This window comes from Phragmites australis, chromosome 22, assembly GCF_958298935.1.
Source record: "Phragmites australis chromosome 22, lpPhrAust1.1, whole genome shotgun sequence".
In the NCBI taxonomy this organism is placed as follows: domain Eukaryota; kingdom Viridiplantae; phylum Streptophyta; class Magnoliopsida; order Poales; family Poaceae; genus Phragmites; species Phragmites australis.
The window spans coordinates 18,721,786-18,734,597 of NC_084942.1; the positions used below are offsets into that span (position 1 = coordinate 18,721,786).

Sequence of the window (12,812 nt, forward strand, 5' to 3'; positions counted from 1 at the left end):
AATCCTCATGCCGGTTTCATTAAAAAAAGAACAAAATGTCAACATGCATGCTAGTTTCTAGGTAATGCCGGAAAAGGAACATCTTTATGTTGGTAGTCAAGACAGAGGTACAAAATATGGCCTTATGGAGATCGCTAGGGCCTGTAATATGCTGCTTTGATATCTACTATTTATATGGAAATAATAATAATAATAATAATAATAATAATAATAATAACATTACTATATTATGGAAATATTTTTCATGATAAATATGATGATACTACTACATATGAACAATCCAAGTCGTTCTTCTTAAATCAGTTATCAAAGTTAGGGAGTTTTAACTGCATGCTTTACATCGTACAGAGGGAGTATTAGCTACATTATTCCACAGATTCGGTCAAGGAACCAATAATGTCATTGCATCGAATCAAAGGCTGATTAGTCTCACTCAATTGCAAACAGCATGCATTTGCCCACGTGATAGCTTAGAAAAAGGGGAAGACGTTTGGTGACTCTCGTCATGGTCCATGGCTGCCAGGATCAACAACAAAGCAACAGATTTGACTTGCGGCTGGCCCCAGTTTATAAATTTGTCAAAACAATCAAAGGTTAATTCGGGTATATAGAAAACTCAAGACCAGTATCAGAAAACACAACTAGGCAGGAAAAGAAAAGGTGTCAATTGCTCAAGCTATCTGATTCACTGAAGTAGATAGTTTTGCAAAAGAATTTTTAAACGCCAATAGCACTTTGAGAAGCAAACAAAAAGTAAAAAGCCTGCTATATTGGTAATTTAAGCTATACTGCAAATTACAAGGAGCAAAGTGCTCGATTTAACAGGAATTAGGATTTAACAGGAATTAGGCAACATATCATTTTACCATGCAAACCTCGAAAACAACTGAAAGCCTCTCTATAGGAATTATAGCAGCTACCCCAAATTCTGCTTGCCCAACAAAGCATTTAGACCAGGCTAAACAGGCAGAAAGACAGTTCAGTAGAACAAATTCGATCCAATTTGCACTATTTAACCAAGGTGTTTAGGCCAAGACTAAAATTTCTCTCTTGTATATCTCAACAAAAGAGTAGTCAACAAGTTTTTATTTTATTTATTTATTTATCTGTGAGTAATCAAGAAGCGCTCACTAAGGAAAGGGGGGAAGAAACGTATCAATCTTTGTTAAATTAAGTGTTTAAAATGAAATAGGCATGCCCACAGTAAACAGTAAAAGTCTTGTTATCAGCATCTAATATCGACAGCACCAGTTGCAGGATGGTGACTTGATTCCACTTATTTTATCTGATCATCAAGCAGATTTTTTTTCTAGTTGCAAGTTTGAATGATTGTTCCCTTTCAACTATAACTTTATGTGCAGAAAGTGAAATTCCCAGCTTGATTACAGAATGATCTGCAAATAATAGCAAGCCATCACCATCTATTATCAGAAATGATTATACAGGACAAAACATAAGACAATAACAAAGTTACATGAATCCTTAGATATACATGAAAATGTATGCACGAGCCCACTGCTATCGACAGCAACCATGACCACGATGCTGATAGCCACCAAAGGGATCGACACCGGTCACATCTTGTTCAATCCTAAAATCTCAAACAATAGAGACAAACTTTATCATCATCTACTCCAATTAGTCCAACCTACACGTAGCTAGGGATAGTGATTTTCTGCGCCCCAATAAATGTTTGATCCGGTGTGACGATCATGTGCACTACCATAAAGATACGCCCATGTAAGATCTACCCAGTTTAAACAAGACCAGATGATGCCTTCCGATGGCACTAGTGAGTGCTCTGAGTGGCTGCGAGAATTTCTTTATTTTGAAAATTCAATTCTGATCATGGTGCAATATGATGGGAGACCAAACCAAAAGGCAACATCATAATTCATGACCACTATGTGCTTAAACTACGCTAGATAGGACATCAAGCAATGCAGCCATAACCACCAAATCAATAAACTTGGTTATGATGGGTTGGGTCCATTTTTCTCCCATACATCAGGGACAAGGATTCCAAAAGATTATGTGCATGGCACGATTTGACATCATGCAGACAGGAGATTAATATTGGGGAGTGGTCCTTCAAAGAACAGGAAAATATCGTGAAGTGTGAACAGAGGATGGAGAACAAGGGTGAAAAGTCCAGCAGTCAGCCTTGACTGGAAGCAGATACTGCCTTTTCGCCAGGAAACCGGCAGCTGCAAATCTGTTTTTTTTTCTATAAAGAAATGATTTCCCACCTTCTTGTGGTTACAAGAAACGACGAGATGCTTATAAGGTTCAATGAACCACGTGTTGGAAATATTTATTGTTCATCGGATTAGGATAAACAAATGGATGCACCTGCTACAATTATCCACTAAAACATTCCACAGCATTTTAAGAAAGCAGCAGTGCACTCTACCAGGTCCATGTGTAACTAAAAAAACTTGACCGATATAGAAGGAATTAGGTAGCATTATCAATAAGAAGAAATATGTATTTAAATTCACGTCGAAGAGAACTCGAACCTCGATAGACGTACATCCACACACTCAACCAACTGAGCTAGACTCAGTTTCTAGTCCATGTGTAACTAGAGGCCTATGAATGCTGCATAGCATCATCAAAGAGAACCTATAATATCATGCTGCCTCAAAAATAAAGACTAAGAGGGGCATCTTGCCTTTTCTACATTGCTTTAGATGTTTTTTAAGAAGTACCCTTAGGTCATATTTTAAGGGCCTGTTTTGTTTCAGCCTTGGATCTAAAAAGTAGCTTGTAGATTGTGGATTGTAAAAAAATTGAATTATGAAAAACTTTTAGATTGTGGATTATAAAATACTTTTATAAACAATTCAGTAAAATAGACTTTCACAATCTGTGAAAAGCTAAGGAAAACCAGCTTTTTGGATTCCCACAATCCAACAAGTGGATTGTAAAAAGCTATAGCAAAAAGTTATCTGTTTGCTTCACTTTTGGATTATAAAAACTGAAATCCACCATCCGAAACCGAAACAAACATGCTCTAATTTAATGTAGAGGCATGACTTGAACTCCATGTAATGCAAGAAATTTATTGACTGTCAAGCCATCATCTGGGTAGAGGAAACCATCACCAATTAGCAAAGCGATCACCAAATCAGGAGCGCCATAATTTTTTTCTGGTGATCACAATGATTTGGTAACTAGAGCTGAAGTTCGGCTGAGGTCTTGCTGAATAAGTAGAGGTATTGGGCTGATTACTGCATATTCCCACAGATTTTGTAGAAACAGAGTTGTTTTGTTACTTGCTAGACAGATGAAATTTTAGTATCATAAGTTCAGAACTCATGTTCTGGATAGTTTCTGTGGATGACCCTTTTCTAGTCAAGTTCTTGCTGAGTTCAACTAAAGGTTTGTTTCAAAAACCCTACAGGGAAAGCAGCGACAGTGACCCTCTTGAAACAGAACAGAAATCAGTTCTATCTAGCATGTGCAAGAAAACCCTCTTGGATATCTTAGTTAACAGTCCAATGACGTGACAACGCGAGAAATCTCATGCAACTGGCTCGAGCCACGCAATCAGCTGCAGTATCTACAATGGAACTCGCAACTGAAACAGACTTTAAGGGCCAATAATTACAGAAGACTAATACAAGACGCTGAAATAATCGACTACTGTTTGGCAAGACAACGAAAGTAGGGAAGAAGACAACTGAACTAAGACATTAAGGGACAAGAACTTCAGAGTACTAATACAAGAAACTTAAGTACTTATGTATTGTGGTCGCATTGAGGCCATGCAGTCGGGGGATGGCCTGCCGGCTGTGGATGAGGACTCCATGTCGAAGGCCATGAAGCGAGCATCGTACAGGAACTTGGACATGCCACACAAAAAGTCGGTCAACTCCAATATCCAATCGTATACATCTATGCCCTCCTATAACTACATGCTAGGTTATTTTTACTTTTACACATTGGCTCCAACTATGGTCTGTGGTTTAGTGGTAGGAGCATCGTAAGCTGATTACTTCGGCATGCACACGCTTAGAGAAAGTGGCCAGGGAGCTCTTTACCCAGTTTGGATGACATTCTAGACTCTGCATCCAAGCCTAGCTATAATAACTACTTCTAGGGAGTTCTGTTTCCAATATGTGGAGTCTCTACTTTGTTTGTTCTTAGTGTTTTTGTTGTTTTGTTCTGGCTGTATGCATCTTTGTTATGTAGAAGTCAGGGGTAATACCTTGTATGGTCGTATCATCTGAATGTAATAATAAGAGTTAATAAAGCTTCTCTTTTCCAAAAAAATACTTCTATACTGTTTGACAGGATAGTGAAAGTAGGGAAGAGGACAACTGAACTAAAACTTGGCATACCTGTCAAAATCTACTAAGTCAACTGGGTCTGGTATTCATTTTGGATGTTTCAACCCCCTCTAGCAGTGCTTGCATTTTCTGAGTGAAAGATAATTCATGTTACAGGTTGAAGAGAACTAACACCAGTAAAAGAATGATCGTCTATTAAATCTGTCAGATTTAATATATATGCATCAACTGCCAAAAGAAGATACGAGCAACCAACAAAATATCACCCCCAAGGAAATAGATGTAGACCTGCATCACTACAACATTAAATGGTACTAGCATAGTAGCATTTTGGCTGAATAGCTTCGACTCCGAGCTAAGTGTTTGCAGCTCGAAATACTTAAAGTTCATTAAAGGACCTACTTCTATCAACTGTGAGATAAGTCTTGTATTGGGCTATAACTTGATGGCAGTACATGCTCTTAACTACCAAGTTATAAATCTAAAATTCTTGGACTTTCTAATGTTTTTCATATTTTTCTCTAGTACTGTATTTGCGATGATATTAATACAAAGAGAATGTTGAAAGAATTTCCTAAAGTGCTGCGAAGTGTTTCCTGCATTAGTCACCTTTACAGAGATTTCAACTTCATCAAGCTTCTCTAGTATCAACTCTCCAAGAGGAGGTACCTGAAAACTCAATGTAATACTTCAGATTTTAGACAACATGGTGAAGCACAAAGAGTTTATCAAAGTAATAGCAAAGCAAGAACTTGGTTACACATACATACAAACTTAACATGTTTAATCCAAATATATTGTTAAGAAAAAATAACACTACAAATCGACACAAACATATTTAATCCAAGTAAATTTCAGAGAAAATAGCTCTAATTCCTAAGCTCTAGCCAACAAGGAATTCAAAATACAGCGTTTTCCATCGCAGTAGACATGTGAACCAATTTCTGTTATAATTATTGAAAATAAAGGCCATAACGTCCTTTAATCTTGCCACAGGAAATATACACAGATTAACAGAGCCTGCTGGCAAAGCTAAGAACAAAGTGGCCGGGCTGGCAGCAGACAATAAACCAGTCAGTAGTTCAGTACAACCATTTCCAGTCTCGGTGCAATCACGATTTCACGAATGTATATTGAAGACTACATGCTAGGTTTACAACTGTCACATGTACAAAAAAAAAAAAAAAAAAAAACTGTTCATGCACGGTTCTGTAGCATGAACTGTACCATTGCGGTGCCTGGAAACTCTAGAGATTGCGTAAATTATGGTTGTTAGAAATAAGCTGCCTATTTAGAATTAGCAAAAGCCTCTCAAATTTCTTTCTTCTCTCTGGTGTGCATCCTCTCATCTAAGCACAAATATGGGCGGATCTCACATGCAAGCAAAGCATTGGTGTCACATGACTCCGGTGACTTCTTGCTAAGTAAACTACAAATCCTCTTTGAGAATTTAGAAGAGTGAACCAGCAGGTTTACCTTCAAGCTATCGCTGTCAGTATCACTCCGTGATTTATCCCCATTAAGTATTACGGTATAAGTGTACATCACAACAACACACATCACAGTCGGAAAGACATGTTTCTTAAACACATTTCAGTAGCATTTGGAAACCAGATGCTTTTTAATAGCTGATATGGGTACAGTTTCAAGTGTTAAAGTGTAAATGAAACAAGAGAAGTGAAGGCATACCCATGCACTAGCTATAGGATTCAAACTTGTGCTCTGTTCATCATCAGATACAGAAGATTTCCTACTGAAATGCAGATTCCTTGTATTCAAAATATGGACTAGAACAGCCTGAACAAGTATATGCAAAATTTAATTCAACAAAAACTAAAGATCAACTGAGACAGAAAATTAAAAAAAAATGGAGTACCTTCTTGAAATCATGTGGGTTAGCAACTCCAGTTATCTTTATATCATCACTTGCAGGCCTTCTAACACCAATATTCTCAATTCTGATTGAATATATTCCAAAAAGGGATTGGAGATAACCTACAGAAATCATGTGATAAGTAACTGAATTGTTTTGTAGCAACACTGTATCTCATTTACAAACATTAAGAACAAACTACATGTTGTAGCTTGTCACAGTCAAAACAACAGAGGGACTGTTCTTTCTGTAATTTTGCCAGATGAAAATTGACTTTTCAATAAAGCCCAGAAAGATGGATATGAAAAAGAACTCAATTCTCTTGTCAGCAAGTCCTAGCAAGAGCACTTGGGTAGTATAAGGTAGTCTATTCTTGTGTCATTAACATAAGTCTAGAATCTAGATCATGCTGTCTAAACTCAAGTTCTATATTATCCTCCTTTTTCATATTTGAGAGTTACATTTACACCTGAACTTTTGTAGAGGTGTGTAACTGGAAATACACTAGTGAAATTATTTAAGTTGTGTTGTTTTCTTTCCAAAAGAACAATTGAACCATTAATTTCTTGATGTGGTTTTCTCCATCCAGTTCACACTAATTGTGGGCTGAAGGCTGATGAGTTCTTCATCACTAATCAGTAATCACTGACGAGTTTGTTCAGCAGCATTGATATTACCTTGCTCAACGACAACATCAGAAACTGAAGGGAGGACAACATATTTTTCGTTCTTCAAAGCCCCAAAACAAGAAAAGGCAACAGGCTTGTTTACCTGGATTATGATCAAGGGCATTGGATAGATGAATAGCATGAAAATAAAATCAAATAGTAATTTTCACATTCCACATGCAAATACCTTGTAAACAACAGCATGTGGTGTCAAGTACAGCTTCCTAGAGCGGAAGTCCCTCCGGCACACATATACCCGAATAGGCAAGTAAAGTAACATGAGGACTCCTACTCCCCAGGCTAAGATTAGTAATATAGATAAAAGAATCCACCAAGCAATGTGATACTTGACAAAATTGTCTTCCATTGCTCCAAATGATGCATCATAGAGGACCCCATCCTCACAGTTTCCGTTGTAGTCGTTTGAAGATGAAGCAGCCAATAAGTGTCTTTCTAATGCATCTACTTCTACCCTTTGATCTGGCAATGCCATCTGTCATTCATATGTACTATTAAAGTCGAATATATCTTAAGTTCAGAAAAAGCAATGAAGTGCATAAAAATATAGGAACCAAGGTGCTAACAAAGTAACAATCATCAAGAACAAAGAATTTTTCTGTAGGGGTCATTAAAGATAGAGGAAAGCATTTACATTCCAACTGAGGATACTTCAACTGACAGACGCATTAAAGGGTAAAATAAAATGCTGCAGTATGTTGCTTTCTGGCAGGTTCAGAATAATCACTAGCAAGTAGTACAACTAGAAGTAAACAAAAAGGTCATACCCTTGGAATATAAGCACGTAGAGAAAACAAATGTTCAAAAGTGAAATAAAGGCCCAAAGAAATTAACACATGTTAGTATGAGACCAGCTTCTAATTCAACTGATCACACAAGACTGATCAAACTAAAACAACTACATGGCAGTTTCAATAAATAATGTTTTAATTTGTAAAAGCACCATATTGTACACACGTAAAATTTCTGATAGAACGCAACACCTTGTTAGCACAAAATACACCCCGTATCGAACCAGTTGTTTAACACCTTTGCTGAATTTTACAACAGTTCTACAGTTTTTAAAAAAGAAATATACGAAATTCACGCAAATTTAAGAAAAAGGAACACCAAACTATCCAAGTTTAAACATATCAGAAAGCAGTAGCTGTGAGACTGTGACAGGTGAGCATAAAATGGGCACAGTGCAAAACAAACAATCATCCATCAATACATGTTCTCTTCAACTAAAGCTATGTTCAGGTCCTAGAAAAGGGGTTAAGTTTGCATTTCCAGCATATAAATTTGTGGCTAGAACATTATAATAATTCAAACAGAAATTTGCATCAAAATAAATAGCAAGCATTTGATGACAGCGCACACTGCAGTGCTACAAACAAGTAGCAGCTAAACAAGCTAACCGTACCAGCAATCTAAGCAGCCCTACATAGACCTTCCTCCAGAGCACGAATCAAGCTAGCAACAACTCATACCAATCACTTCTAGCAGAATTCGTACAAAAAAAAACACTTAGCCTGATAGAATATGAACCAGCTTTCAAACCTTATAGAATATGAACCGCACAAAAAATTGAAACAAGTAGGCAGTTCGACGAACCTGAATTTATTATAGACTCAAAACAGTAAACAGAGAAACAGAACCAAACATTTCCCATATCACTGTTCGTTTAAATTTGAAGAGATCCTAAGACAAATAAAAGGGAATTCGAACAAAGGTGTCAGTACAGCACCATGCGGTGAGTTTGGTTTGCCGGATCAGGCCGTCCGGACCGTTCCCGCTCCGGACGACGTCGTCAGACGCTTTTCCATCGGATGGCCTGGTCCAGAGAAAAAAACTTGCTGCATTGGTAGCGAAAAACTGCATGGCGACGGTCGGGATGGTCCTGCGACACCATCCAAACGAGCTGTTAGGCTCGGTTTTTGTATCGGATGGTCCCTCTGATCATGTGGCGATGCAAACCAAACGAGCTGTTAGTGTATCACCAGAAGAAATTAAGCTAGTACTAGCAGCTAGTTAGTTCCTCACAGCTACCAGGCTAGGTCTGGAATCGAAAGACCAGCAGCACAATCACACCGCCATCAGGGATAAAATTCGAACTGCACACTCGCAACGTACCGAGTAGCAGCATTCTACTACCTACCACGCGAAGAATGCGTCAAACCGAAACGGGACTAAGCAAAATTTCGAAGCAATCACAGCACGAACGTATTGGAGCGACGGACGTCGCCGCCGGCAGTGAAAATCGATCAGGGGATTAGAGCATGGTAGGGTTTACCGGAGCTAGGATAGCGACGGCAGCAGTGGATCAAGCGTGCAGCTTGCCGCGCGGGGAGGAATCGCGGCGGAATTTAGCGCCGGTGATGGCGAGGAAGGTTCGGGAGGAGGAGGGAAGCAAATTTGTGGGATACCGGTGGAATTTGTGGATAGCTCTGCTTGGATGGGGGGAGGGGATGGAAAGTTTAGTACGCTTTCGCAGTGTGTAAACGGAAGTACCAGAATACGTCTTTACAGGGTATAGATACGGTTCAGCGCAGCGCCCTTATATTAAAAAAAGAGTAAATTTCAAAAAACTATAACTATTTTGACACATGTCGCAGAAAAATGTAATTTCTCGTGCTTATTTAAAAAAACTACAACTATTTTGACACATATTGCTAAAAATTATAATTTTCTCACCGTGAACCTATCTGTCATCCTCTGACAATAAGTGTGCTTACGATCAGATTACATGTCGTAGAGGATAATATGTGGATCAATTGTGAGAAAGTTGTATGTCGGAGTATTGAGTAAGGAGGTATTCTGGCTAACAGGCCCCGCGAGGGTTGTGGCGACCGACGAGGAATATTTCCTGAACCTTAGCCTATTGAGCGATCAACCCTTATCTCGCACGACCAGCATGAGACTTGCGTGATCAGCCTCCTTACGATATAATATTATCCCACGATCAGCCCTTGCTGGTCGTGAGACGCTCATACCTAACATGTCTAATCGTATTTATTGATGTCTACTTAAGTGTTTTCCTTCCCGAAGCACTTTTTCCAGCGAACAAAGTTGTGGCCGGCATAGATGGACAGTGCCTCGTCCTATAGCATTAATTTATATGAAGTGAGGTGTTGCGAACTGACTTATGCTATGCGATGGATGTGACGGGCATGTAGAGCTCTCAGAGCAAGTTGGGTTTACCCGATTCTTCATGATGATGATCTAAGAGTAGAATATCTAACCAGGTATGGATCCGCTAAACAGTGTCCACTTATAAGTTTCCTTTCTCTCTAGTATATAAAGAGAAGAGGACCTGTTTCATAAAGAGACGTAGAAGCAAGAGCCGAGAAAACTCATATGAACCAGTTCACAGACTCTAATAACAAAATACATAAGACGTAGGTCTATTATCATTCGAGAGGTCTGAACCTAGATAATCCCCGTGTTCTTTAGTTCATCACAAGCACACGAACACCGCAAAACGTTGTTCATGCGTCCACCAATCGGTATATCCTGGAACCATTATTATGGATTAACCCTCGACAATTGGCGCGCTAGGTAGGGGCACACGTTTTTGCGTTTGTAGTTGTTGCAAGTTAGATTGGACTACCCATGGACAGATCCATAGTAATCATTGAGTCCTGTTCCGAGGACCCCGGTTACCACGAGGTGTTCGCCATGTGATACGACCCAGATGAGTCCGATGTGCTCTAGGAATCGGACACCGAATCGAAGTTCGAGGGCTCCGAGGCTCAACAGGAAGTTTGCATGACAGTTCATGCAACAGGGGGCAGCGAAGGCTCCCGTATTCTGGTTTCCGACGATGATCCTCAAGCCACGCGCCCCAGAGGGGAACCAGGTCAGCGCCGGATATGGGGACGCTCTGGTACAGCACCAACCACCATAACGTTGCCCGGAGGAGCTACCGCATAGGACCCAGTCTTTGGCAGTGACATCATGAAGGACGTCATGCAGCACGAATATCGGGGCTCCCCCCTCGTGATATGTTGCCACTTTGCGCTCGGCAGCTCGTCTATGAGGCCATGACGCCTACACAGAATCTGCAGACTGTGCGAATGCTTCTTAGCCACCCACCGGTAGCAGTACCGGAGGGTTCGCTAGTTGTGCTATGGTTGTGTGGCCTCGTCCTCTTGGTTGAGACCGTCCGGCGCCAAACTATGGCGACAAACTCCACTTTAGTCGCTAGAACTGGTGAAGGTCACGATTGTCAAGAATCGTGGCAGCCCCCACGGTAGGAAAGATCTCGTCCTCCCTCGGTAACAGGGAGCGCTCGGAGACCCCCGCCGTGTCGAGACAACCAACCCTTTGACATGCGCGACTTTCTACACCAACATGACCTCCGCGGCGTGATCCAGAGCTAGGTGGCCACGCGAGAGCACGAAGACCGCGCCTGACGAGAGCAGGAAAAGGGCAAGCAGCCCTACCACTCGCCTCCCTCACGCAGGGAGGCATCAGATTCCTCTATCCCATCTCTAGGATCACGTGATTGTCGTCTCTCCCCATGAGCATACGCTGTCGCCCATTAGCGGGTGACTCCCCATTACAGAATAGGGTGCAACGCCCTATGAGCCTGACTGCGAGAGGTGCGTTGGTCGAACAAGTTTTGGTCTGTCCCAGACAAGAAGTATGATGGCTCAACCAACCCCGAAGAGTTCCTATAGATCTACACTACCATGGTGCAAGCTGCAGGAGGCCACAAAAAAGTCATCGCCAACTACTTTCCAACCGCCTTGACTGGTTTAGTCTGGTCCTTCCTTATGAACCTCCCCAACGAGTCAGTTTGCTCCTAGGAGGATCTGTGTGATCAGTTTGTCACCAACTTCCAGGGGACCTATGCCCGACCCGGGGTCAAAGACGACCTGTACCAAGTCAGCCAACGACAGGGTGCGTTGTTGTGAGACTTCATCCGATGCTTCACCGAGCGCCAAAACATCATTCCAAGAATCACAGGTGAATTTGTGGTCATAGCATTTAAGAGAGGGGTCAGAGACCAAAAGATGATCGAGAAGTTGGCCACCAAGGAAATCCAGGCACTATCGAGCTCTTCGAGCTCGTAGACAAGTGCGCATAGGCCACCGAGGCCTGAGAACTTCAGATTGACATTAGGTCGTGGCCGTCCTCCGACCAGCATGCCTCCTCCAAAAGGATCGGCCAAAAGGAGAAAAGAAGAACAAACGCAAGGAGGGACCGTCTGCCGTCATGGCGGTCGAGTAGACCGGTCGACCGTGCCAGCACTTTGAGAAAAGTGAAGGGAAGAAGGTGTTGGCGCGGAACACCTCACCAACACGGTGTCCGTCAAGGATACTTGTCGCTTTTCGCAGCGACACGCGACTTGTTTACAAGAAAACAAGCAAAGATTTCAACCAACAACCTTGGGGATCGCTACCCAGACGATTTACGAGCAAATTGACAAAGAACTACCACCTGAATCATAGAGATTCGAAGTAGCAGCGAAGAACTAACCCTAAATTGCAAGAAAGTAAAGGCAAAACAAAAAGTAGATGCAACAGATGCGATTGACTGATGGATATGCAATCGGCCTCCACCCCTTGACTATTTATAGGGGGGTATGGTCTTGACCCTAGAGAATCGAAGTTTCTTGACCCTAAGGAATCGAAGTAGGACTCTATTCCTATCCTAAACACGCCCTATTCGGCCAAAATTGTGGAAGAGATTCGAACAAATCCACAAATCCACTTCGATTTGGTTTCGAACTGAACATCGGATGGTCCTGTGAGAACAAACTCCAGAGCACCAAACCATCCGGTGAGTTCACTCGGCCGAAACTCTAAGACTCGATCTTACACACACCGGATATTCCGACGTCATATTTATACTCACCGGAGTATGTCACCGGACCAATATTTGCAGGGAGCAATTTTTTTGCAAAGTTTTCCTTTTGAACGCACCGGATGATCTGACAATCATCAAAGACCTCACTGGACAATTTTCACC

General features: G+C 41.2%; 1 protein-coding gene across 11 annotated transcripts; it reads right to left on the reverse strand.

The window, feature by feature from the left end:
• Positions 1–382: 382 nt before the first annotated feature.
• LOC133904713 (uncharacterized) lies at positions 383–9,314 on the reverse strand. 11 transcript variants are annotated; one of them, XR_009907494.1, is made up of 9 exons: positions 8,584–9,311; positions 7,024–7,329; positions 6,846–6,939; positions 6,172–6,290; positions 5,985–6,092; positions 4,905–4,964; positions 4,347–4,424; positions 1,493–1,591; positions 1,144–1,394 (listed from the first exon to the last, which is right to left on the reverse strand). XR_009907494.1 is itself a non-coding variant. In XM_062346206.1 (9 exons), the coding sequence occupies exons 2-8, from the start codon at positions 8,584–8,586 to the stop codon at positions 4,365–4,367; spliced, it is 750 nt and encodes a 249-aa protein (XP_062202190.1). In that variant the 5' UTR covers positions 8,587–8,736; positions 9,130–9,309; the 3' UTR covers positions 3,574–3,847; positions 4,347–4,364. The 11 variants fall into 11 exon arrangements, 10 of the variants coding, with proteins under 10 accessions (XP_062202194.1, XP_062202193.1, XP_062202191.1 ...); XM_062346206.1 differs by lacking the exons at positions 1,144–1,394; positions 1,493–1,591 and adding an exon at positions 3,574–3,847 and having other exon boundaries at positions 8,584–8,736; positions 9,130–9,309; XM_062346205.1 differs by lacking the exons at positions 1,144–1,394; positions 1,493–1,591 and adding an exon at positions 3,574–3,847 and having other exon boundaries at positions 8,584–8,791; positions 9,130–9,309.
• Between the last annotated feature and the right edge of the window lie 3,498 nt (positions 9,315–12,812).

What these genes read in the sequence shown, in the direction of transcription:
- LOC133904713 (XM_062346210.1), bottom strand. An exon ending in ACCCACATGATTTCAAGAAG is followed by an intron (nt 6,093 to 6,171) that starts GTACTCCATTTT and finishes ATACTTGTTCAG; the next exon opens with GCTGTTCTAGTCCATATTTT. An exon ending in ATCCTATAGCTAGTGCATGG is followed by an intron (nt 4,965 to 5,984) that starts GTATGCCTTCAC and finishes TTGAGTTTTCAG; the next exon opens with GTACCTCCTCTTGGAGAGTT.